This window comes from Anarrhichthys ocellatus, unplaced genomic scaffold (assembly GCF_004355925.1).
Source record: "Anarrhichthys ocellatus isolate YVR2014 unplaced genomic scaffold, GSC_Weel_1.0 scaffold9, whole genome shotgun sequence".
Classification (NCBI taxonomy): domain Eukaryota; kingdom Metazoa; phylum Chordata; class Actinopteri; order Perciformes; family Anarhichadidae; genus Anarrhichthys; species Anarrhichthys ocellatus.
Genome location: NW_022280039.1, coordinates 1 through 22,311, shown reverse-complemented (window position 1 = coordinate 22,311; position 22,311 = coordinate 1). Strand labels below are relative to the sequence as shown.

The window sequence follows — 22,311 nt, the reverse complement described above, 5'->3', positions numbered from 1 at the left end:
CCCCCCCCCCCCCCCCCCCTCCCTCGCCTTCTACCCCGTTTTAAGTGCTGTGGACACAAAGCCGTGTTAGTATTCATGGTGTTTGTTTGCAGAGGAGCTGTGTGTGTCAGTGTGTGTGTGTGTGTGTGTGTGAGTGTGTGTGTGTGTGTGTGTCTGTGTGTGTGTGTGTGTGTGTGTGTCCAGAGCTGTCACAAACACAGATCACAGCGAAGCAGCGCTCTGAATGGAGCTGGAGAGAAGGGGGGTAGGGGGTAGTTCCCACAGGGGAGAATGGTCAGCTCCAGAAAAGAGAAAAGAAGAAGAAAAGGAGGGATGCGATAAGGGGGGGGGCAGTGCACAAGGCCACAGGGGCAGAGGGAGACAGCATGGTGTCAAAGCCAAGGGGAGTGTGTGTGTGAGTGTTGGTGACAAGCAGAGGGAGAGAGAGAGAGAGAGAGGATCATATCAATCATAATGTTTCAGAGGGAACTAGTTGTTAACGGGTCTAGGCACCTCTCTTCTTGTTTTTCTGCTGGTCCTCTTCTTCCCTCCCTCTCTGCCGCTCTCATTCTTTCAGTAACCCCCTCCCTTCCCATTTCTCCCTCTCCGTCTCTCTCCCTCTGTCTCTCTCTGTCTCTCTCTCTCTCTCTCTCTCTCTCTCTCTCTCTCTCTCTCTTTCTCTTTGTGTGTCTCTCTGGACAGCTGCCCAGTTCCATACACAGGGAAAAATGAAACACTCTAACCACCGGGCGGGCAGCCAAATAAAAGGCTGCGAAAAACTATTTGAAGGGCAGGGTGTTTGTGTGTGTCTGTGTGTGCGTGCATGGAGTTTGTGTATATGTTTGTTGGTGTATATGTGTGCTGGGTTGTGAGATTTGGGTGTGCCTGTTTAGGGTGTTCTTTCCCAGTATAATGGTGCAGCCAGGGTGCTCTGTGTGTGTGTGTGTGTGTGTGTGTGTGCATGTGTGTGTGTGTGTGTGTGTGTGTGTGTGTGTGTGTGTGTGTGTGTGAGGGAGAACTTCCACTCAGAGTTTCAGTTTATTCAACAGTGGAAAACGAGAGGCTGCATGAGAGGAAAGGACAGGAGAGGCCGTCACATACCTCCCCTCACATCAAATTGGAGTTCAACTTTTTACATCCAGATCTCCTTTTACAGCAGCCTGCTAAGTGCAAACGTTACATTCAGACACGCGCACACATGAAGTTGTCAGTAAATATATGCTGACTCATTTGCAAAGTGCCTTTCAGTTGGGTGACTGCAGCACTTAGTCACATATTATCCCTGACCTTATCTGACGGTTACATCACCAGTGGAAAGGAATGTGCAGCTCCATATCTGCCTGCATTCGGGTGTTGGAGAGCCTGTGTGTGACTGGCACCGGTCCATGTTGTTACAGTGCTGACCCAGAGGAAGACATCCTAGAAATGGTTGTTGAACTAGCTGTGGAGTACGACCCTTAACCCCTGAATACAGCCCTGAGAGCCTCGAGTGAGGGAGAGTGCATCAAATGGGTTCAGGACTAAACATGCCTTGGGTCTGTTTTCTGCTGGCCTTTCTCCTTATCTACATTTGATCAGAGGGGAGAAGAAGGACAGTGTGGAAAAGGTTGAAGCCTCACAGCTATTGTGCTTGTGGGCCGCTCCAGGGTCAGAGTCCATGGCTAGTGCTGATTCTCCTGACCGCTGCCCCCTGCTGCAGGCCACCAGTAGCACAGTCGACTATTTAATCAGCACATGACATGACAGGAGCAGAGTAATGTACTGTATGCACAACAGAGAAAAATCTGAATCAATTTGTTAAGCACAATGTTTTTTTCTGTGGCATTGGTGAAGCTGTGTGGAGACTTGTGAGTTTTAAAACAAATGATAAGGACAACAACTTCAATACAGTGATAAAAGGGCATTTCAAAACATGCAATAGAGAAAAGTGCACAGCACATATCACAATATTGGGTAATTATCATATGACAACCTGTCAAGATGTATCAGTGAGTTAGGTTGACCCAGTCTAGGGAAGACAACGAGAATAAGGAGTTTTTTTCACACCATGATTACTACAACAACCACGGGAGTACCTCAGTCCATATGACCACTATTTACATCAGCTTGTATAAATATAAGAGTTTATTTTTTCCTTGAAATGCCTCTTGGAGTGTGAGAGGAGGAGAGGAGCAGAGAGGGGGAGAGGGGAGGAGAGGGGAGGAGAGGGTTGTTGAGGGGCGGAAACTCAGAACAAAAAACTGAACTGGTGCCAATAACCCAACCACAACCAGCAGGGGGGGGGCTCCCTATTTCTGTTTGTGCACTTCTATCTCTAGTAGGAAAGGTGTCCATGCCTCCTCTTTTTATTATCTCTCTCTGTTGGTTTTGTGGTAGGTTTTTTTATATATATATATGTGTGTGTGTGTGTGTGTGTGTGTATGTCTGTCTCACTCTAACCACCTCAATCTCCCTGTCCGTCTCTTTTTCTGTGGCCTCCTTGAACCTGAAACAGCAGGTATTCTAGGACAGGTTAAATGAGAAAGCATGTGTGTATCAGGTGTCAGTCATCTTATCTTTCAGTGGACTCACAGCGTCTCCTCTCCAGTGTCACTGTGCACACACACACACACACACACACACACACATTCACACGTATACACTCAAACATACATCTCAGAACTGAAAGGGTACCACAGCAGTCAGTGTTCAGGAGATAAATGAGAGCACATGTATTTTCTGCCATGGTTAATCATTTACGCCGCTCAGTGTTTGCTTGTCTGTGTGCAGTGTGTGTTTTCATCCATGTGCTGGGCATTCACGTGTGTTATTTTACGCTTCTGAGTTTTTGCAGCTTGCATCTGGCCGACAAACAGCTTCTGCAGCCAGTGTGGAAGTACAACATTAGTCTAACTGCCTTAATACTGATGGGGCAGCAGAACGAGAGAGAGAGGAATGGATAGTGATAGAGAAAGGACTCGAAAGTGGCTAATGAAATGAAGGCAGAACAGGACATTGGCAGGATCAAACATAGAAGAGATTAATTGCTTGTTCTTGCAAATATGTGCACTGTGATGTGAACTGCGTACATTTTATGTTCCATTACTGTGTGTGTGTATAAGTGTGTGTAAATCTGCAAAGAGAGAGAGCTAATCATCTGGCACGGTGCCGATCCATCGAGACTAAAATTGGATGCCTGACTGTGTTACATTAGCATTTTGTGCAACTATGTGTGAGGCCAGGATTTCATAAAGCCTTTGAAACGTGTACATCTACTGTATGCATGTGTGAGTGTCTGTGTGTGTGTGCATGCGCGCCTGTGTGTGTATGCTGAGAGGTAGGCCTGTGGTTAGGTTACATCTCCCTGCAGCGCAGCAGAACAGTGTCTTGTTGCGTCATACTGAGTCTGTTAATAACAGGCTAAACCACAAAGGCCATCCGCTGCTCTATTTCTCATCTTCCAGCAGTGCGCTTATTATGCAGCAGTGATACATTAAGCTGGGTTATATTGTCTAATACAGTATATTAAGCTTTTACATCTTCAGTTTTACATGGACAAATGTAAACCGGTGACTGAGCGAAGGTTGACTTCAGATTTGAGGCCCATCGCTGGAAAAATGTCTATAAATTGTTCAATAGTTTCAGGACATAAATTGTATAAGCAGTTTAGGGGTTGGTCAATATGATGATGATTGTAAGTTACAGTTGTGAACAGTGCAGGAGAGTTATGTTATGATGTTATATCATTGTGGGTCTAGGGCAGTCACGGACACGGCTGAGCTAGGCTACTGTGTTTAATACCGTGTGCAGTCAAACACCCGCAATTCCATCCCCCCCAGCTCTCACAGCATGCTACATCCTTGACACAGGAATTGAATTGCTCTGTAAACAAGCCTTTTGTTTAGTTGCACACTGTTTGCTCATGCACACAAGATGTATTAAAAGCTTCAGTCCTGCCGTGAGTGTCATATCTGACCACAACAAATCACTGATTTGGAAGGTGCTGACAAAAAGAAACTGGATGCAGAACTGGATTCTGTGCGACACACTGTGTGTATTATTTATGTAGGGATAGGCTGATGTTATGAAGACATGAAATAGAGTATTAATAGTTTTATGACCCCATCATTGTGATGTCATTTGTCTATCCCTGCAGCTATAAAAAGCTGTCTTGTGATTGCAGTTTGTATGTAGTAACCAGTCTTTGTTTCTCTTTTCTGTCGTCCCCAGACATACGAGCGCCAGTTCAGAATGCCTGAGCAGAAAGAGGGAGGCCTGCTGCAACTACTGGGAGATCACACTCTGCCCAAACACCAGCTTCGCGGCTCCCTCCCTCCTGCACACACACAGCAAACACATCACACCCTCACACAGCAATTCCTACACGCTCATGCACATCAACACCAAATCAATCCAGACTGGATCACATCTTCAGCACCTTCTGCATCCCCGGCCAATCCTGCAGATTCTGAGCCATTCAGAGAACTGGCAAGAGCCAATAGGAGCTCTTCGCTTGATCCAACCCAACCTTTCTCACGAACAGCTACACGAAGCCCCTCACCTCAGAGATCCCTGACTCCAGACCTGCAGTTGCCAGTGGTTACAGATGCCAGTATTCTCAACCTGACCTCTCTCAGCAGGTATGAATCGTTCTCTTGTTAGGTGTTATCATGATCCAAACATAAATACTGTACACTGCACCAGGGATGGGAGAGAGTCGATACAATGCTGTATTGTCATATTTTGTGTAGCAATATTATATACTTTCAGGACAGTGATTCTTTTTTTATTTGTCTCATTTGCTATTATAATGGAAATTTAAAGGGGGAAGTGAAAACTTAATTTCATTTGGTGAAACAGACACAATTGGGATTCAAGTTAGGTAATAATTGAATTGCAGGATATATTATTGTATAACACAATAAAAGTAAAAAAAATGTGGTACATAGTGTTTGTAAATTAGAAAACATGTATTATCTCTCCCTCCATTCCACTCACCATTCACCATTCTTTCTCTGTATATATCTCTCCAGGGGGAGGGGGTTGCAAGAGGTCAGTGAGCAGCTCTTTGGAAACATCAAGAGGAAGTACGGCAGGAAGGACTCCCAGAGGACGCTCTGTAATCCCCACAGTGCTGATACACCTTGGGGAAGACAGCCAGAGAAAGGATCGGAGAGCCCAACTAATTCAGAGGAGAGGCAGAAGTACAGGCAAGAGGAGACAGCCGAGGGGGTCCATGAAGATAAAGAGGAAAGGAAAAAAGAGGAGAGAGAGCGAGCGATCGTTGGGAGGAGAGGAGATGAAGAAGACAGAGGGATGCCCATGCTGACAGAGGAAGGGAAAGGAAGAAAGAGGCGGAGGAGGCCTTCTTTTGACGAGTCATTTTCTGCAGAGGAGCGATTACAGCAACGACAGGACTCTGACACTACAGAGAAGCACCAGCCTGGGGCCCCAGAACCCAAAGTAGCACATAAGATGGAGACTCACAAAAACGACTCTCGACTCACAAGTCTCGCCGATGTCAGTAGAGAGCGGATAGAAAAAGCAGAGAGAACAGATAAAGGCGATAAAAGAGAAAAGGGAGAGAGGGTAGACAGGGCAGAAAGAGGAGAGATAGTTATAAGCGGGTCTGGCCCAGAGTCAGCTTTGAGTGCAAATAGAGTGAAAAAGAACCCTGTGGGTCGTCCTAAGATCAGCACAGACACCCTTAAACACAGAGAGATGGCTTATAATCACATCAACAAAGCCAATCTTAACACGAACCCTAGACTCCCTAGCCCAAACCCCAGCCCCAGGGGCAGCATCAGTCCGAGCCCGAGAGCTAACATTAGCGCCAGTCTCAGCCCCAAACCCAGGGCGGCCTTGAGTCCCAGCCCCAGCCACAGCACCAGCTCCACAGCCAGTTCCAGAACAACCAAGGCCAAGGACAGATGGTCCTACCTGAAAGCTAAAAGCCATGCCAGCCTCACATCACCCCAGAGAGACAACCGGGGAAGCCCCTCGACCTTAGCTGACCCACCTTCAGCCTTCCCCATCACCCCCTCTAGCCCCCTCTACACCAACACTGACAGCCTGACCGTCCACGCACCTATTAAGAGGAAACGAGGACGACCCAAGAAACAGCCACTCCTAACAGTGGAGACCATCCATGAGGGCACCTCCACCTCACCTCCAAGCCCACTGGCACAGGAAACCTTTGCAGGGCTAAACCGTAGGAGGAAGACACACACACTAAACACATTAGTGCAAATGGCCTCCACGACCACCAGCGCCAATTCTAATAGTCTGAAACTAAAGCGTGGTAGGGGCCCTTACAGACCAGTCAATAAGATGAAGCTTGGGAAAATGCAAAGCATCCTGAATGAGATCCTTTCAGGTTCCAGTCAGAACGGCACTCTGGCTCTGAAATCATCTTCTGCCCCTGTTACCTCAGCTATGAGTGCCATGGCTTCCACTATTGAGGCTCGGCTGGGAAAACAGATAAATGTCAGCAAGAGAGGAACCATCTACATTGGTAAGAAGAGAGGGCGGAAACCCAGAGCAGAAACCCAAGGCTCCAATCCTCCCAAAACCACTCGGGACAAGCCCCCCCTGTCTGTCTCTATATCCAGTCTCTATGAGAGCCCTGTAGTGCCTTCGGCCACCCTGTCTCCCAGCTCCAGTGCTCCATCCTTAAGAACAGGCCACTCTGATGCCACTATGCCCAGTTTACAGCCCATCTCAGCCCTGCCCTCCAAACCACCAGGCAGGAGCTTCCTCTCTGGCGGATGGAAACTGTCTCCTCCACGCCTTCTGGCTAATTCACCTTCCCACCTGTCAGAGGGGGCATCAGTGAAGGAGGTGACCCTGTCCCCCATCAGCGAGTCCCACAGTGAGGAGACTATTCCAAGTGACAGTGGGATTGGGACAGACAACAACAGCACCTCAGATCAAACTGAGAAGGGCTCCGCCTCTCGACGCAGGTAATTTTACAATCTTGAACTTTCATTTATATTCTTTTGTTGATTTGTATTTCAGACTGACATATATCCATAAATGTGGTGGTTTTAATGTGTTTTAATATTTCATGTTGTGTTCATACAGGTACTCGTTTGATCTGTGTGGGTTTGAGGCTGCGGAGGCAGCAGCCCTGGAAGCATCCAACAGAGGGAGCAGAGCACGCTGTGAACGGCAAGTAACTGCTGGTGACAACTTCCTGTCACAACAGGAAAAGAAGCAAAAACATCATCGACGGAAGAGGAAGTGCCTACAGAGTCGGGATCATCTTCACTTTCTCTCTGAACTGGAGGAGGTAAGAAACACAATAATAAATGATGTGTGTAATCTTTGACCAAGCACTGTAATGTGCACGTATATGATGTATTTTTCTAAATATTTCCTTTTTTCTACCTCCCTGTAGGTTGTGGTAAAGCTCCAGCAGCTCCGAGTGTCTCACAGACGATACACCTGCTTCCCCCAGCAGCCATATCCCTCCATTTTCCGCCTCAACTTCCATCATTACTATCCTGTTACCTACGACTCCTACTCCTGTGACTCCAGCTCGTACCTCCGCAGGAGCGCCGATCTGAAGGCTAAGAGGAGACGCGGCCGTCCAGCCAAAGCCAGCGAGCAAATCACATCGAAGCTGCCTTTCGTTCAAGGATATGGTTATCCACTGGCAGGGGGAAATTACTATGCAGCACCGTATGCGATGCCTTACGCACCTCCTCTGAGTCTGGGCTACTTTCCCCCTGCTCCCCCATTTTACCTGCCCCACCACTCGCTAGGACCTGCACCCCCTTCTCCCTTCATGAGGCCTGCTGTCCCCCCTCCTAAGGCTTTCCACTCCAGTGGACACTCACAACTCCAACCAGGGGCCAAGCTTCGCAGCACCAGTGGCCCACTCCAGGGGCCCTCTGTAAGAGGAGAGGGCCTGGGATCCCTGGGCAGTGGCAGTGCAGGTGGTATTGCTGGGGTTCGCCTCCATAAGAGGAAGCACAAGCACAAACATAAGCACAAGGACGAACCCCTTCTTTCACTGCGAGATCGGCAGGAGTTGGGTGGGCTCTTCAGCGGAGCAAAGACCAGTGCACGCCTTAGCATGCTGAGTGACAGGAGGGACTTGGTCAGTCAGGGCCCTTCAAAGCATCTGGAGAAGCAGAGGGGCAGCGGTAGAGGCTCGAGCCTGGGATCCAGCTTAGGGATGTTTGAGTCGGAGCAGCTGTCCACACACTCTCTCGCTGACAGCCAGTTCCACTCCCGTCAGACTCGACAGCCAATAAATAGCTTCATGAGCAGCTACAGTAGCCAAACCCAGCGGTCAGAGTCAGCTTCTGACCTTTTTTTGGGTTCACGGGAGGACGAGTGTGGAGGGCGGAGCCGGAAGACGAGGCTCGCTGTGTTTGGAGATCAGGGCTTAATGTCATTCCAAACTGCCAGGCAGGAGCCAGGACGGATGAACAACTGCTCTGGTCCCTCCCACAGTGGTAAGAACCACTTACATTAGATTTACCTGTTCATTTTTAACTACACTGTGTATTTACAAAGGAGTGCACTGCCCCTTCGCCATGATTATGAAGCAAAACTTACTTACTTTGATGCCGTGTTGGAGGTTTGAGGTTAGCCCAAACTGCAATAACCACTTGATACTTGCTTGTCCTTATCTCACCAGTTCACTTATGACTATACTTCCTGTAGCTACCTCTCAATTCAAAGCATCAACATGTTTGGCTGACACTAATAGTAATATAACACAGCAATGGACCTCATTACAGATCTGATTGCAAGGCAAAGGAGTGCAGATCATAAAACAGTGAGATGACTGTCTGTTGGAGAAAAGTAGGAATATATTAGTGAAACAAAACTACGATTGACTTCTACCGTACACAGGAGATAACCACTGAGAAGTCATTATGTGACCACACAGTTAGCCTAGGAGTTTAACATCATGTTGAAATAGCTTTGACATGGGTTGCTACGTGCACATCCAGTGCTCCCTGCAGTGAGGGAACACTGGATGAGCATACCGTTAAGCACAAGATGCTGCACTCGCGCTTTACTGTTTGCATCTTGCCGTTACAAGCCAGGTAGATATAATGTTAACCTGCCAACGTTGCAGAACTTTTAATATGGCCAAATCAGGAGCAATGTTTGCGAAAGTAATTGCTGCCCACCATATTATTCTGTTCCCTAGTGATAAAGGGCTTGTTATTTGCTGCCGTTGAGACTTAATTACATATTTAGTCAGAGTTAACAGGGTTTTCCCTATTTGAAATGTAGATGGCAGCATACTCGTCAAGGTGATTCCTATTTATAAATACGCTATGTTCAGCACTAGCAGGACTTAAAGCAGACAAAGAGGCAGGGTAGCCCCAAATTCTCACTTCCAGACTAATGTGTATTTTTGGTACATTCTGTATTCTGCTGTCTTTGAGCACATCTGGCTGGGGATAGAGAGAACGTAATGCATGGATGGAGACGACTATAATTCACCAATCTCTCCTTCCTCCCCTCCCTCCCTCCCTCCCTTCCGACTCTCCTGCCAATGCCTTTGCCAGAGATATATTATTCACACAGTGTGATTTATTTTCTACAGACACGCCGTAAAAGGCCCTTGCCTGTGTTAAAAGAGCTGGCTGGCAGCCAGGGGTTTAATGACTGGGGCCTAGTCCAGTGGTGGGGAGGAGAAGCCAGGGGCTCAGTCAGAATACACCCCCCACCCCAGGGGATCTAGGACGGATGACTCATATACACACTCCCCCCCCCCCCCCCATCCCGTGTGTTGTTATTCCTCTTCCACCTTCCATGTCCTTCCCTTCTCCCCCTATTGCTGCTTCTGCAGTTCTTGCTCCTGCTTTCCTCTTTTGCCTCTCTCCCGCAATCCCCACACTCAGACTTCCCCTTGTTCCTCTTCCTCCCCCTCCCCCTTCTATCTCTCTTTCCTTCTTCCCTTTCTCTTTCTGCTTTTTCCCTTGGCTCCCCTCCCCCTCGTTCCCCCATTACCCTCTCTTTTCCCCATTCTAACTGGCCCTCCTCTAGCATGACTTACTGCCTCACTTCACAGCTTTAGCCCAATTAAAACACAGGCGTGCGTGCATACATGTATACATGCACACATAATCACACATATACACACAGTTAGATAGATGCCCATCCACATGCTGATACTAATGCATAATTAATATTATTGTCTTAGCATGCAACTGTGAGTCTGTAAATCATTCTTCACTAAAACTACTTTGTAGTGATTTGATTTTGTATGCATGTGTGTGTCTGTGCTTGTGTGCGTGCTTCTACAGCAATCAGCAAGTCTCACTGCAGCTGACAGCAATCTCTCAGATGTATATTTGCATAAAAGCAGGTCATCTTCTGCTGAATTAGTGAGAATAATTGTCTTTGTGTCACAGGACCTGTTCAAACACATGCATGCACTTTCATGCAGAGAAACACTCTCGCTAAATGATATACATCAAGGATGACTTTATCCTGTCTGGAACCTGGTCTGCGAGCATCTATCTCTGTGTAGTAGTGACTTCCTATTCCACAGAGAAACAGGTCCTCAGTGCTATACGGCCCCTCGCACTGCTGAAGGTCACTGGTTTTATGTTCCTTGTATGCAGCTCATAAATTTCTGCTACCTGTAGTGTGTGTGTGTGTGTGAGAGAGAGAGAGAGCTGAGCGTGTGCACAGCTCATAAACTACTGCTACTTAGTGCTTTCTGCATAAGACTAATTTCACTGTCTGCCCTGAATTCTTGAGCAACAATAGAGTGAGATGTTCCGCTGAGTTTTAAATGGAGGGCAGTCAGGCCTCTCTGTATTTTCCCTTTCACTTAGTTAATTAGCAAACACCTTGCCATGGAGCTATAAACTCTTAAAACTTTACATTTTCCCTTCAACATTCTGATTTGGTTTCTTTAAATGTAAAAAACATTGTGTGACAGTATCACAAATCTGTATCTGCTTGTTGTAAAATATTCTAACCCAAGATGTCATATTTGGTGAAACAAGTAGGTATATTCTCAATGTGTTATGCATCACCATTTAAACACCTTGCAACTCAGCTTGGCCATGTTTGTTGTATAAATTCAGGGCTTTTCTAGTTTATCGCAGTCACTATGTGTCTGAGCACTGCAGAAACCTGCTACATTGAATCAGCAGGATTCTGCAGAGAAAGAGGAGAGGAGATGGTTAGGGAATGGAGAAATAGCAGTAAAAGCTCAAGAAAAAAAAAAAAGACCAGGGATGTTTTATTCACACTGCTTAGGGACTGGTGGCTGATTGTGCTTTTCCTCCATTTTGGCTGTGGCTCAGTCTGAGCCCCGGGAACAGTGCCCAGGCAGAGAGGAGGGGGGAGCTACGAAACGGGACAGAGATGGGAAACAAAAAGAATGACAGCGACGGACCAAGACCAGGAAGCGGTTTCTGAAATAGAGAAGGAAATGAAATGGTGCAGTGTTACTTGTTTAATTGAAAATGAGAGAGTAGCATGTTGCTGCCTATGAAGAGCAAAGTGGAAAAAAAGAATGAGAGTGATGGGGAAACGGGGAAGGAGACAGGATAGAACAGCGGGTAAAGGGCACACTGCCCAGTTCACCGGTGTGAAGGAAACAATATGGCTCCAGTTTCTTCTGCTCAGCCATTCTGAACTGCTGAATTCATTATTTGTGCATGATGGGCATGTGTGTGCATGTGTGTGTTTGTATTTGTGTCTGTGTGAGGACGTGCATTAAATGTGTCGATATGTGTTTGGCTTTTTGGCAGCCTGTGCTCCAGATGCGCAGGGTTGTTATTGTGTAGCGACATATTAAATGGTTGAAGGAGACATTTCTGTGGGTTTCCTGCTAGCAGAATTGGATCTCCTCCTCTCCCCTCTCCTCTCTGCTCTGTAGTAGACAATTACAGGATAGGATCTGCTCTCCTGGCTCAGCTGGGCTTTGAAAGGCTTACATGAATATGTCAAAATTAGCAGGAAGCTCTTGAAGCAAAAAGAGACATTCTCACCATGAGCTAAATTGGCTTGATGTCTTTCCTGGCCTTTCCAAGGCTGCCCATTTTTACTGACATGCTAGCATAAAAACACCTTTTTTCTTTACAGACTTTAGTCTATTTATTTACATTGTGATGTCTCACCTCACTCATACTCACTCTCTCCTCTCCCAGATGTTCCCAGTAAACGGAGGTATAAGCGGCGCGAGGTGGAACAGATCCAGAAGGACGTGAGGAGGATGCATTCTTTGAACTTTGAGCATGTGCAGAAGATCCTCCGTGCCAAGCGCCTGCAGCGACAAGCCAAAACAGGAAACAATGTCGTCAAAAGACGGCCTGGGCGGCCCCGAAAACAACCCATAGAAGAATCCGAGCCGACTAATAGGAGTGTGGATAATCGGGCTGATGGTCGGGGTTTGGACATGCTGGCCGGTAGGAGAGGGGATGGGAGAACTCAGGGGATGCCTGTCCTGGAGAGGTGTGATGACCTGCCAGGTAGGCAGAGCCTCAGGTCAAGCTTGACCCCCGAGCCACTGGAGTTCTCAAATCACGATTCCATCTCAGCGACAATTGAGACTGTGGTGCATCAAGCGCGATCTGTGCCTCCACTGGCCAAAGGGGGGAAACGCAGAGGCAGGGGCCACAGCAGGGACGAGTTATGGGCTCCTTCCAGTCAGTAGACCTGCAGGAGAGAGCAACTCTGTAACCAAACAGAGAGCAGTCGTTGGAGTCAGATGCAGTGCCCTTCATTCTGGGACTCCTTGGTGCACTTTGACTTTCTCCTGTCTGATTTGTGAGGACTACAGAGGGTCACAGGAGGAGGGAACATCCCTCTGCTTGCTAAACCCAACCAGACATGAGCCTTTCAAGCATTCATTGGACCTTCATTTGCAATGGCACTATATGGTACTGTTTGATACTGAATCTGATGCTATAAAAGTGTGTGGTACTTATGATAGTGTAGGATATTATGTGATTCTTTATGTATCTGATACAGTGATGTGTATGGTACTTTATGATACTGTATCTGAATGTGGCTTTAGCCATATATTTACCAGCAAAGGGGAGGGGGAATGGTTAATATTAAACTGTGCAGCTCTGCTTATTTTTGCCTTTCTGTGGACGCTTGTCAAAGACGTGGGATAAAACAGCAGTAATTAAGCCACCTTACCCCTTTACTTACCCCTGTGTATTGCTCACACCCTTATCTGTACCTTCCTTGTTTTCTTACTCTCTCTGAGGAGTAACTGATACTTGCTGGCACTCTCCACGCCCGTCACTCTCCCCAATTCTTTAGCTCTCCCTGGTCCCTGCCGCTCAACTTCATCTGCCTTTATCCTCTCATCTACTCCCAAAATCCTAATTTTCATTTTCCCATTGCTTGTGCTCCTTCAACCTACCCCGTGTCTCATTTAATTCTCCCTCCCTGCTCAGGCCTGTCCTGAACAGTGACATATAGGCAATATGGTGGATGAGACTGTCCCAGACTGTACATAGAAACAAAGTCCACTGTTGCCTGCCTTGTACAATGAGAAACCAGCTCATAGACATGTATACATGACATACAGTATATCAAATAGAATTGTTGTACCATAGACAATGAAAGTTGTGTATTGTTTTATAACCAAAAGCAGACATGGGTGCGACTCAAGACAAGTTTGTTTTCAGACAGAAAGAACCACATATATTCATTCATACACTCATTTATGTGTTTATATCCAGGGGGCATTGCATACAGGAAAAATATCAGGTGTGTTTTTGGTAAACCTTAAAATTGGTTTATTGCACTATGAAAAACCATACACTTGCATCAATCAAATGCAGCACTTACATGCTTGTTCCAGCCTTATGTTTTGGCCTTCAATGGTGTGGATATCCATTCCAGAGAGCACGCATTATTTTAATCAATTTGTATATGCAGGCTGCGCAGCCAAAAGCGTCAAACCGAAGCCCGAGTCTGAAGTGTGATTGGACAGTTCAGCTGAAGAGGGCTCACAGTCAGTGTTTTCGAAAAGCTAATCCCAGTCTTTCTACCTGATTTGTTTGAACATGATTTTCAATCCATATCCTTGGAAATATTTTTTTGAAAGTAAATCCAGTATTTAGATTTAGAAACCAAAGTCTCAGTATTCAGTGTGAGGATGTATTATTTAAAGAATCTAAATCAGAGTTTGACAAACTCTCCACCATGTTGGCACCAATGTAACGCATCCCTGTGTGCACTCTAGAATGTAGCCATCTTGAATCTTTGTGTCAATATGTCAAGCCTTTGTTAAACTCTATCTACAGTATCTGTGGCTTTGGGTAGTGGTTGGTATTTTCTCAAATAAGTATTTCAAAATATAAGCAATGGATCAGTGTTTCTTTAGCAACTTTGTTAAAGTTTTGTTTCAGGAGATTCCGTTTTCTTTGGGTTGGGTGGGATTCTCAGCTGCAGCGGTTCAACTTGTGCCTTATGTTTCTTTCTCTCACCAGTTACATTTGACCTGAGAAATATCAAGTGGCAAAGAGTGCCCCCGAAATTGACCCAAAATATTCATGATTGTGTACATGACGTGTCTTAGTCATCAGAACCCTGACACTGCCTGTGTCCATTCAAAGCTTCCGTAGTCAGCATCCTCTGTCACCAGCTTCCTCCTAGTCTTTTTGACCCACATCATCATAACAGAGCTAGAAGGGCAGGACAGATCAATATAATATGATATTACTGTGTTGAATACACGCCATGTACTGGCCTACATTCTGCTTTGCAGCAGTGATGGAAACAGAAAGGTCCACTGTATCAGACGTGTTTCTATCCAGAGGTATTGATTGTACTGAATGTCCCAGATACAATTGAAGATCGTTTGCTCTGCCCAGTATGTAACCTGTTATTTGAACCAGATGACTGGTTATGTACTTGGCAAAGGAGGAACAGAGGAGGTTGTCATGGAAACCCCGTTCTCCTACATTGTTTGCTATGCATCAGGCCACATCTGGCAATGACCTGAAAAGGAATTTCTGTTCTGGGTCCACCCTTCGACAAAGAGAAACAAGTGGTCTTATTTACTGAATAAAATGAATTCATATAACAAGAGTTGTGAATAATACCAGTAATAATTTGTAATAAGTTGTGCAGAAAGTGACTATCATTTCATGAAAACTATAGTGACTGCAGCTCTATGCAGTACAGCCTTAACCAGATGTAAAACTACAGTATTGGAAGTGTTTGTTGTAAATAGTGTTAGTATGTCCATCCTGCATGGATACCGGTTGGGCTCGGCTATGCTGGGACTGTCTCCTAAAACCACAGTAGACACTCTCTCTCTCTCTCTCTCTCTCTCTCTCTCTCTCTCTCTCTCTCTCTCTCTCTCTATTAAGACTGCTCAAGACCCAAGGAAACATACAGAAATTACTTCCCTAATTGATTTTCCTATTTGACAAATTCTGCTGTACATCGACAGTCATCGTTCCGGTCCGTTAAATTACACAGAATGCTAAAATAGTTTGCCTTATCACACCTTCAAAAACTCGAAGAGGATAAAAGCCTCACTGTAGTGTACTCGACCAAAAATAGGAATCCCCGCTGAAATGCAGCTATTTTGCCTGCAGCCAGTTGGGGCAGTGCAGTAGCATGAAGAGTAAGCAAGAAGGTTGCGTGTGGGAGTTGTCAGAGGAAATAGCCAAAAATACACTCATCCTGAACCTTGCTTTGCTTGATGACTTTCGGTGGGTCTGCAGTCTGTTGTGGTGAAGATGAGGTCTAGATGTGTGGTCCGTGAGGTGTAGAGACTACACGCTTGGCAGCTTACTCCATACTGTGGTCAGTCAGTGGTTTCTGATGTAAGAGTTAAAGACCCCAGGTGTTGTCTGTCCTGTCTGTCTCTTCTACCAGCCGATGCTCCGGTGCCTTCTAACACTGACAAGTATTGTCCTAATCCAGAGCTTTCACTCGTCACAGAGACTGCAGAGGGGATGTGGCTGTGAATAGGGTTCAAGGTCACTGTTGTTTGCTACTTAGCAGCCAGAACCAGTCTGGTCTGGACCAGTGGCTACAGGAGGCCCCTAAGCACTGATGTAAGGATCCTTTACGATATCTTTGGTCCTAGTATCAAGGGCAGCGCAGCAGCGTTTGACCTTAAATCAGTGGTTGGGGTGTATTTACCGAAGTCACTACAACAACTAGAATGGGATATACTGGCGCCTAAATTTTGATCACCCCCCCCCCCCCCCATTCCCTTTGTAGCATGCTGTGATGAGTGTCCTACACATGGAGTGAGGGGGTCACGTGAGACAGAGCCTCATAAATGTACATGTAGTCATCCTCACAGCATACGTTACAGTTCTAAGCTACAGTGTTGTTCAAAGCTGAAAGTGCAGATGAAGCATTGAGAAAACCAATAAATGTACTTCTTTAGAGCACAACGTGAGCTCTTCTAACAGTGTGGGCATATTTTAGTTTGTATACATAGTGTATTTGAACCTTTTTCTAGAGTGGGTTTCCTTTATTTGCATGCTCAACTTGATTGTATGCATAAATATTTTAGACAAGCCGAAAGTTGAATTTTAATTGAATTTGGAGCAAGACTTGTACATTGTTTGATATGTTTCTTTTTGTAATGAATTTTTTAATTCATGAAGCAATTTTGTACATTGTATGAATATTAAAAACTGCAAATATTTGACATATAGAGTAAATACTAGATGCGCATGTATATGCATATATCCTTCACAGTATGTATGTGTAAATGTACACATATATTTTGTATTTGCATTTGCTGGCATACAGATATATGTCTTAAGCACATATATACATGCAATATATGTGTATATCCATGTCCGCTGGCATGCTTTTGGTCATGTTTATCTTTCATGATCTTGTAGGTTCATATTTTGTTTTGTTTTTATTTCTCTTTCCTCAGAAAGAAAAGCTCATTCTTTTGCTACCCTTCTATTGGCTGGCAGTGTTGAGCACTTATTAAGACGAACTACAGTTGAAGTTGTTCATGTTATCCATTGTGTGAAATAATAAATGACTTTATTGACAGCTGATGGTGGCACATATTTCCTTCTTTCTGGTAAAGATTGGTTTGGATTTGATATTCTGATCTCCTTAAAACTGCTTTGCCACATGCCAAGGCTGGTAAGAGCCAGTTGAGACTTTGTGGCTATGGGTGTTTGTGTGGGTGTGTGCGTGTGTGTGTGTGTGTGTGTGTGTGTGTGTGTGTGTGCAGCATGCATGTCAATGTGTGTGGGAGCGAGATGACAGAAGGGTTTGCTGCATTGTTGGTGCTGACTGTCAGATGGTCCCAGTCAATGAATACTAACCTGCAATGTGTTAGCTTGTTGCGGTTAAAAGAGAGGGAATCCTCTCATTCGATTATGCTACAGCCTCACTCAGTCACACACACACACACACACACACACACACACATACCTACACGCTCTTAACTCTCGTACTTGTTCATTAGCCAAGCCTACATCTCTAAATCCTGCTTGCACTAGCCCATCAGTGTCTGTTCTATGTGGGCTGGGCTGCAGGCTGCTCTGTTATTGGATGGAGCTGAGTGGGAAGTGCCCCACCATTGGCTGCTGCCAACTAGTAAAATTCTTCTGTTACCATGGTTGCAGGGTGAGCTGCCCAAATGTGTCTCAGTGCATCTAGTGGTGCTGATGGAACCGTTGGCACTACCGGTGCTATGCTGAAAAAAATCCCCCCGTCTGATGGAAGTCAGGGCTGCACCCAAATCACTCTCTAATGATGCCTGTAGATGAGCCCCACATGGCCCCACTTCACATTGAGCACAAGAGAGAGGATGAGATGTATCACCTGTGATCACAATGAAACACATGCCGCATGAAGGGTGCACTGTTCAGCCGGAGGTACACTTACAAGGGGAGAAACGGGATTATCAATTTGATGCGCAAAACGTTGATTTAAACCAGGTTTAGTTGTAAATTACGTTTCTGTAGTTTCCTGGATCCGTTATACACAGGGGAATATTAAAAAATGACATGAAATATAAAGAGCACATGCATATTTAAAAAAAAAATCACACTGCATTTATATAAAGGTATTATATATTCCACCTGGTCAATAGGTTGATTGAGCCCCCATCCTGAACTGAAATTAAACCGTTCCAGCTATTGTTTTGCCTTCTTATTGCTCCACGTTTGTGCAACAGCTTTTCAAACTGTTCAGATTTATATAGCCTAACAATATTATAGCATCTAACAAATCTTATATTCTGTGACATCTGTGCAAGGCAGAAATACTTCAGTATAATTAAAAGTCCACAATATAAGTAAGAAATATTTGCAGAACTGGATCAGTGCTATGAGATATTATCTAGAGATACGGACTGTAATGGAAGTGTAGTGGCGGAGGTTTGTACTGTGTAGGAGGACAACAGGGCTTATAAATTGTGGTGCCTGTAGGTTTACTGTTCCCAAACTTAAACAACCTGCTTTTTAGGAAAATGTTCCAAAGATTTGGGAGAATCTTCCTTCCAAATCTTTGTGGACCAGCCTCCTTTGGAATGAAGGATTTAGGGTTGAGGGCAAGTGACAGTGTGTGCAACTAAAAATATGCATGGTCCTTCCGATCTGAGAGAAAAAGTTGATTAGTTAAATTCTTTGCGCCTCCTATATGTATATCATATATCCTGTTAGAAGTTGCACCTGAACACATGACAAAGATGCACATACATTCTGTGCCTGTGTGAGAAAAACAAAACTAGCCACCCCAAAATGTGCTGACAAGACAACACGAACACGTCATCATAATCATTTTCCTGACACTGTCACTGTGTTCTTGTCACATTATTTCTTATGGGCTGAGAATACAGGTGTGTCTGTAAATCTTTACTGGTGTTGTCAGACTGTACTGCTCATTTGTTTGTAGAGGTGAAAATGTGGTCAAACAAGAGCCAACAGGAGGCAGCAGTGCTGGACACATTGTAAAAACTACAGACATTTAACGACAGCCAGCTGCATGCCGAGCATCGCTGCCAGCCACGAGTATGATCCTCCTTTGGTGGAAGCTTTGAAGTGTATCACAGATGAAGTGGGTGGGCCTTTGGTGATTATACTCTCAAATTGTTGAATCTTCCTCCCAAATTCTGCCCACTTGATCAAACCTGCATAAATCAGCATTTCACCTCAGCATATGTCCTGGAAGCACATTATGGAAGACAAAAGGACAAGTTTGTGGAAATACATCAGAGCCCGCTTTGTTGCTGGTTTCTGACCAGTTTTGCTGACAAAGTACTACAATTCTTTTCATACCAACAGCAATCTGAAGTTGCTGTTAACTGTCATAGTTGTCCGTGTTGACTTTTGGCAATTAATCTCCATCAAATACACATACTGATATTTCTTGTTACATTATAGTGAGCCCTTTGTGTGCACCTCGAGATGTGGAGTACACAAACACTATGAAGACTCAGAAAGTCTACAAAAGTGTCAATGCAGCACTTATGTGCCATTTATGGAAAGTATTCTTTTTCTGTTGTTATTGCTTTTCAGTGTAAAGACCATCAAACTAGTCCTATGAGCGCAGAACGTCATCCCAACGTCACCTTTTATTTAAAAACATAATTTACTTCTTTCCTCACTGTGACTGCTTGATTCCTAAGTGCAGGACATATGCAGAGTACAAAAAGAAGACTCTCAAAAGTGACACTGGTGCTGACGACCTGATACCCGAGTGGTTAGGCCAAATGCCCAGAGCAGGTTCGATGACCAGGCCATTTACTACATGTCATTCCCTTACTCCTTTTCTCCAAATTTCCTGTCTCTTTCCGCTATCACTGTCTAATAATATATATATATATATATTTCTTTTTTTAAAGTGACATTGCTTATACTGCATCATTTTAACCAATTTTGTCGCTAACTATTTGTGATTATCTCCAAGTCTTAACAATTCAAATTTGAGTCAGGATGTATGAGTGAGTGCCAGTGACACCCAGGCCACTGACAACAGACAAAGCCATACATTCACAAGAGATAGTCCTGCAGTGCAGGACAACTAACCAGGAAGCCTGCCATGTAACCGCCCAATCTATCTCTGTTGCCGTTTTCAGAGGATGACTATTGCTTGTGTTTATGAAGATGGATAGAGCAGGCAACGCTCAGCTCCCTCCTCTTTCTTTCTCCACTGCACAGCGATGGGAGACACCATCTGGTGGTGAAATGTATCAGTGCGGCTCAAAGCCCTCAAAACCCTCATGTCACATCCACAGAACTGAGAGCATCATCGCTAACAGCAGTCAAGTCAGTGAAAATGACAGGCAGGCTGCACGGATGCAGTTTTCCAGTTTGAGATGGAGAAAGGTGAAATGTCTTTTATGGATTTGAATGACAAACAATCTGAACTATGACCTCAAGCAGTGAAACCTACACACTCCAGTGCTTTATTCATCTATCCGCTGAAGGGATCGGTGCAGAAATTACTGTAGCTGAAAGTCGGTAACGTCTGTGTGTGGTGCATGGAATAAAAAAAACCCCCAAAAAAAACACCAGTGATATGACAGAATGTGTTCTGCATGGAGCTGGCCACTGTTGCCACGGTGACAGTGTGACTCATGGCAGTTTGATTTGGATTTAGAGCGGTGCCCTTCTTTGTGTGTGAGCGTGAGAGGTGTGTGTGGATGTGCATAAGTATGTGTGAAAATGTACCTATCTGCGTATACGTAAATACATGCATGTATATGCTTATATTTGTGTGCTGGTGGGATGAGAGAGAAAAGGGAAAAAAAAGGGAGAATTTCCTCTCTACAGCAGAAGGGAGTAATTGTCCACCTCTCTCATGTCTCCTTGGTCACAGTTAGAGCTTTTGTTAGCAGATTGGCTCTGCCTTAGTCTTATTAATGATGCCAACACTTAGGTAATGTGCCTTTTTGATGAGAGTAAGCCACTTAATCTCTCTATTCAGGCTCCATCTCGCACACACACTCTTGCTCTCTCTCTCTTTCTCTCTCTCTTTCTCGCACACACACATATGCACACACACACCTCCCCCTCAATCCTCCTAATAAGCTGTCTCTCTGTCTCCTGTAATTTGGCAGATGAGTCTATTATATGATACAGTCATATTTTATTAATGGACCCCCGTAGCGAACACACACACCCCTTAGTGGATGAGATTATGCGATGCATAGGGAGCGTGTCTCCGTGTTAAAAATGATTTCAACTCCTCGGTTAGTTTTCATCTGCACTGTTTGTCTGCTGTGTTGTTAGTATTGGGCTGGAAGGCAGGACCACAGGCATTTCTGCTGAAGTTGGCACTGTTCCTCCGCACTTCATTACACTTCCATCAGCTCAGTGATAGCGTGGAACAGTGCCGCTTCAAAAGGCCGAAAACAGCAAAATAAAAAGCAACGTTCAATTATTGAGTTAAACATTTCGTGGAAATATTCTCGTCTCTGTCTCTCTCCGTCTCTCTTTCTTCCTCAGCGTTGTGCAAATAATTCATCCCATATGTTTCAGCAGTGCCGGGCATTTCAAGCTCTGTGGTGAAGTGCACTGCTTCAAAACTAATTTGCTCAAATGCTTCAATGGTATGTTTCCCAACAAATGCAGTTGTTTTTGAATATCTGCAGTGTTATTATAAAGTGTGCTTTTTTTGTGTGGCTAATTTCATCTATACATGATCCTATTGAGCAACTAGAGCAACGTTAACATCTTGATGTTAAGTAGGTATAATGTGATAATTTAGCATGCTAACATTTGCTAATTAGTACTAAACACAAAATACAGCTGAGCCTGATGGGACCATCATTAGTTTTACATGTATTTAGTCATAAACCAAAGTGTTTTTTAAATGAAGATAAAACTTGTCCTGAAGGGGGGACATGGACGTGTGAACCAAATGTCATGTCATTCAGTCTAATACCTGTCAATCCATTTTACTCAAAACTACAAATATGAACCTCATGGTGGCGCTAAAGGAAGGTCAGGGGATCATTGAAGTTATTGGTATTCTTCCTCACCACGAAGATTTTAGAGATTATTCCTTTTGGAACAAAGTGGTGGACACATCGAAACATATTGAAATCCTAAAAGCTATGCCTTTTAAAATATATACATTTATTTTCTTTGTGCAGGACGTTGTGGATTGATATTAACTTGATTGCATCTGTGATTTACCATTTTCTGCAAAGAATTTGTAATAAATCGGTGGGTTTTCCTTTAATGCCAGCAATTTTTATTTCATGTCCACTCTTGGTAAGACAATAATCAGTCTCGCTCACTCTCTCTCTCTCTCTCTCTCTCTCTCTCTCTCTCTCTCTCTCTCTCTCTCTCATACATACACACACACACACACACACACACACACACACACACTTTGGCCAGTCTGAAAGATTCTGCGTATGGCTCGAATGATGAAAGACTCATTCCCCCA

At 44.8% G+C, this 22,311-nt stretch overlaps 1 protein-coding gene across 4 annotated transcripts in view; it reads left to right on the top strand.

Annotated features, from left to right (window-relative positions):
* Window positions 1-16,953, top strand: part of setbp1 (SET binding protein 1) — a 30,089-nt gene extending 13,136 nt beyond the window's left edge. For 2 of the 4 annotated variants that reach the window (XM_031849107.1, XM_031849108.1), the window contains 5 exons: window positions 4,189-4,598; window positions 4,992-6,920; window positions 7,042-7,249; window positions 7,358-8,423; window positions 12,099-16,953. In XM_031849107.1, the coding sequence (XP_031704967.1) occupies window positions 4,189-4,598; window positions 4,992-6,920; window positions 7,042-7,249; window positions 7,358-8,423; window positions 12,099-12,604 (4,119 nt within the window). In that variant the 3' untranslated portion in view covers window positions 12,605-16,953. Of the gene's footprint in view, window positions 1-4,188; window positions 4,599-4,991; window positions 6,921-7,041; window positions 7,250-7,357; window positions 9,685-11,249 lie in introns of those variants that run through there. The other 2 variants (XM_031849110.1, XM_031849109.1) reach the window with 2 other exon arrangements.
* The last annotated feature ends 5,358 nt before the right edge of the window (window positions 16,954-22,311 follow it).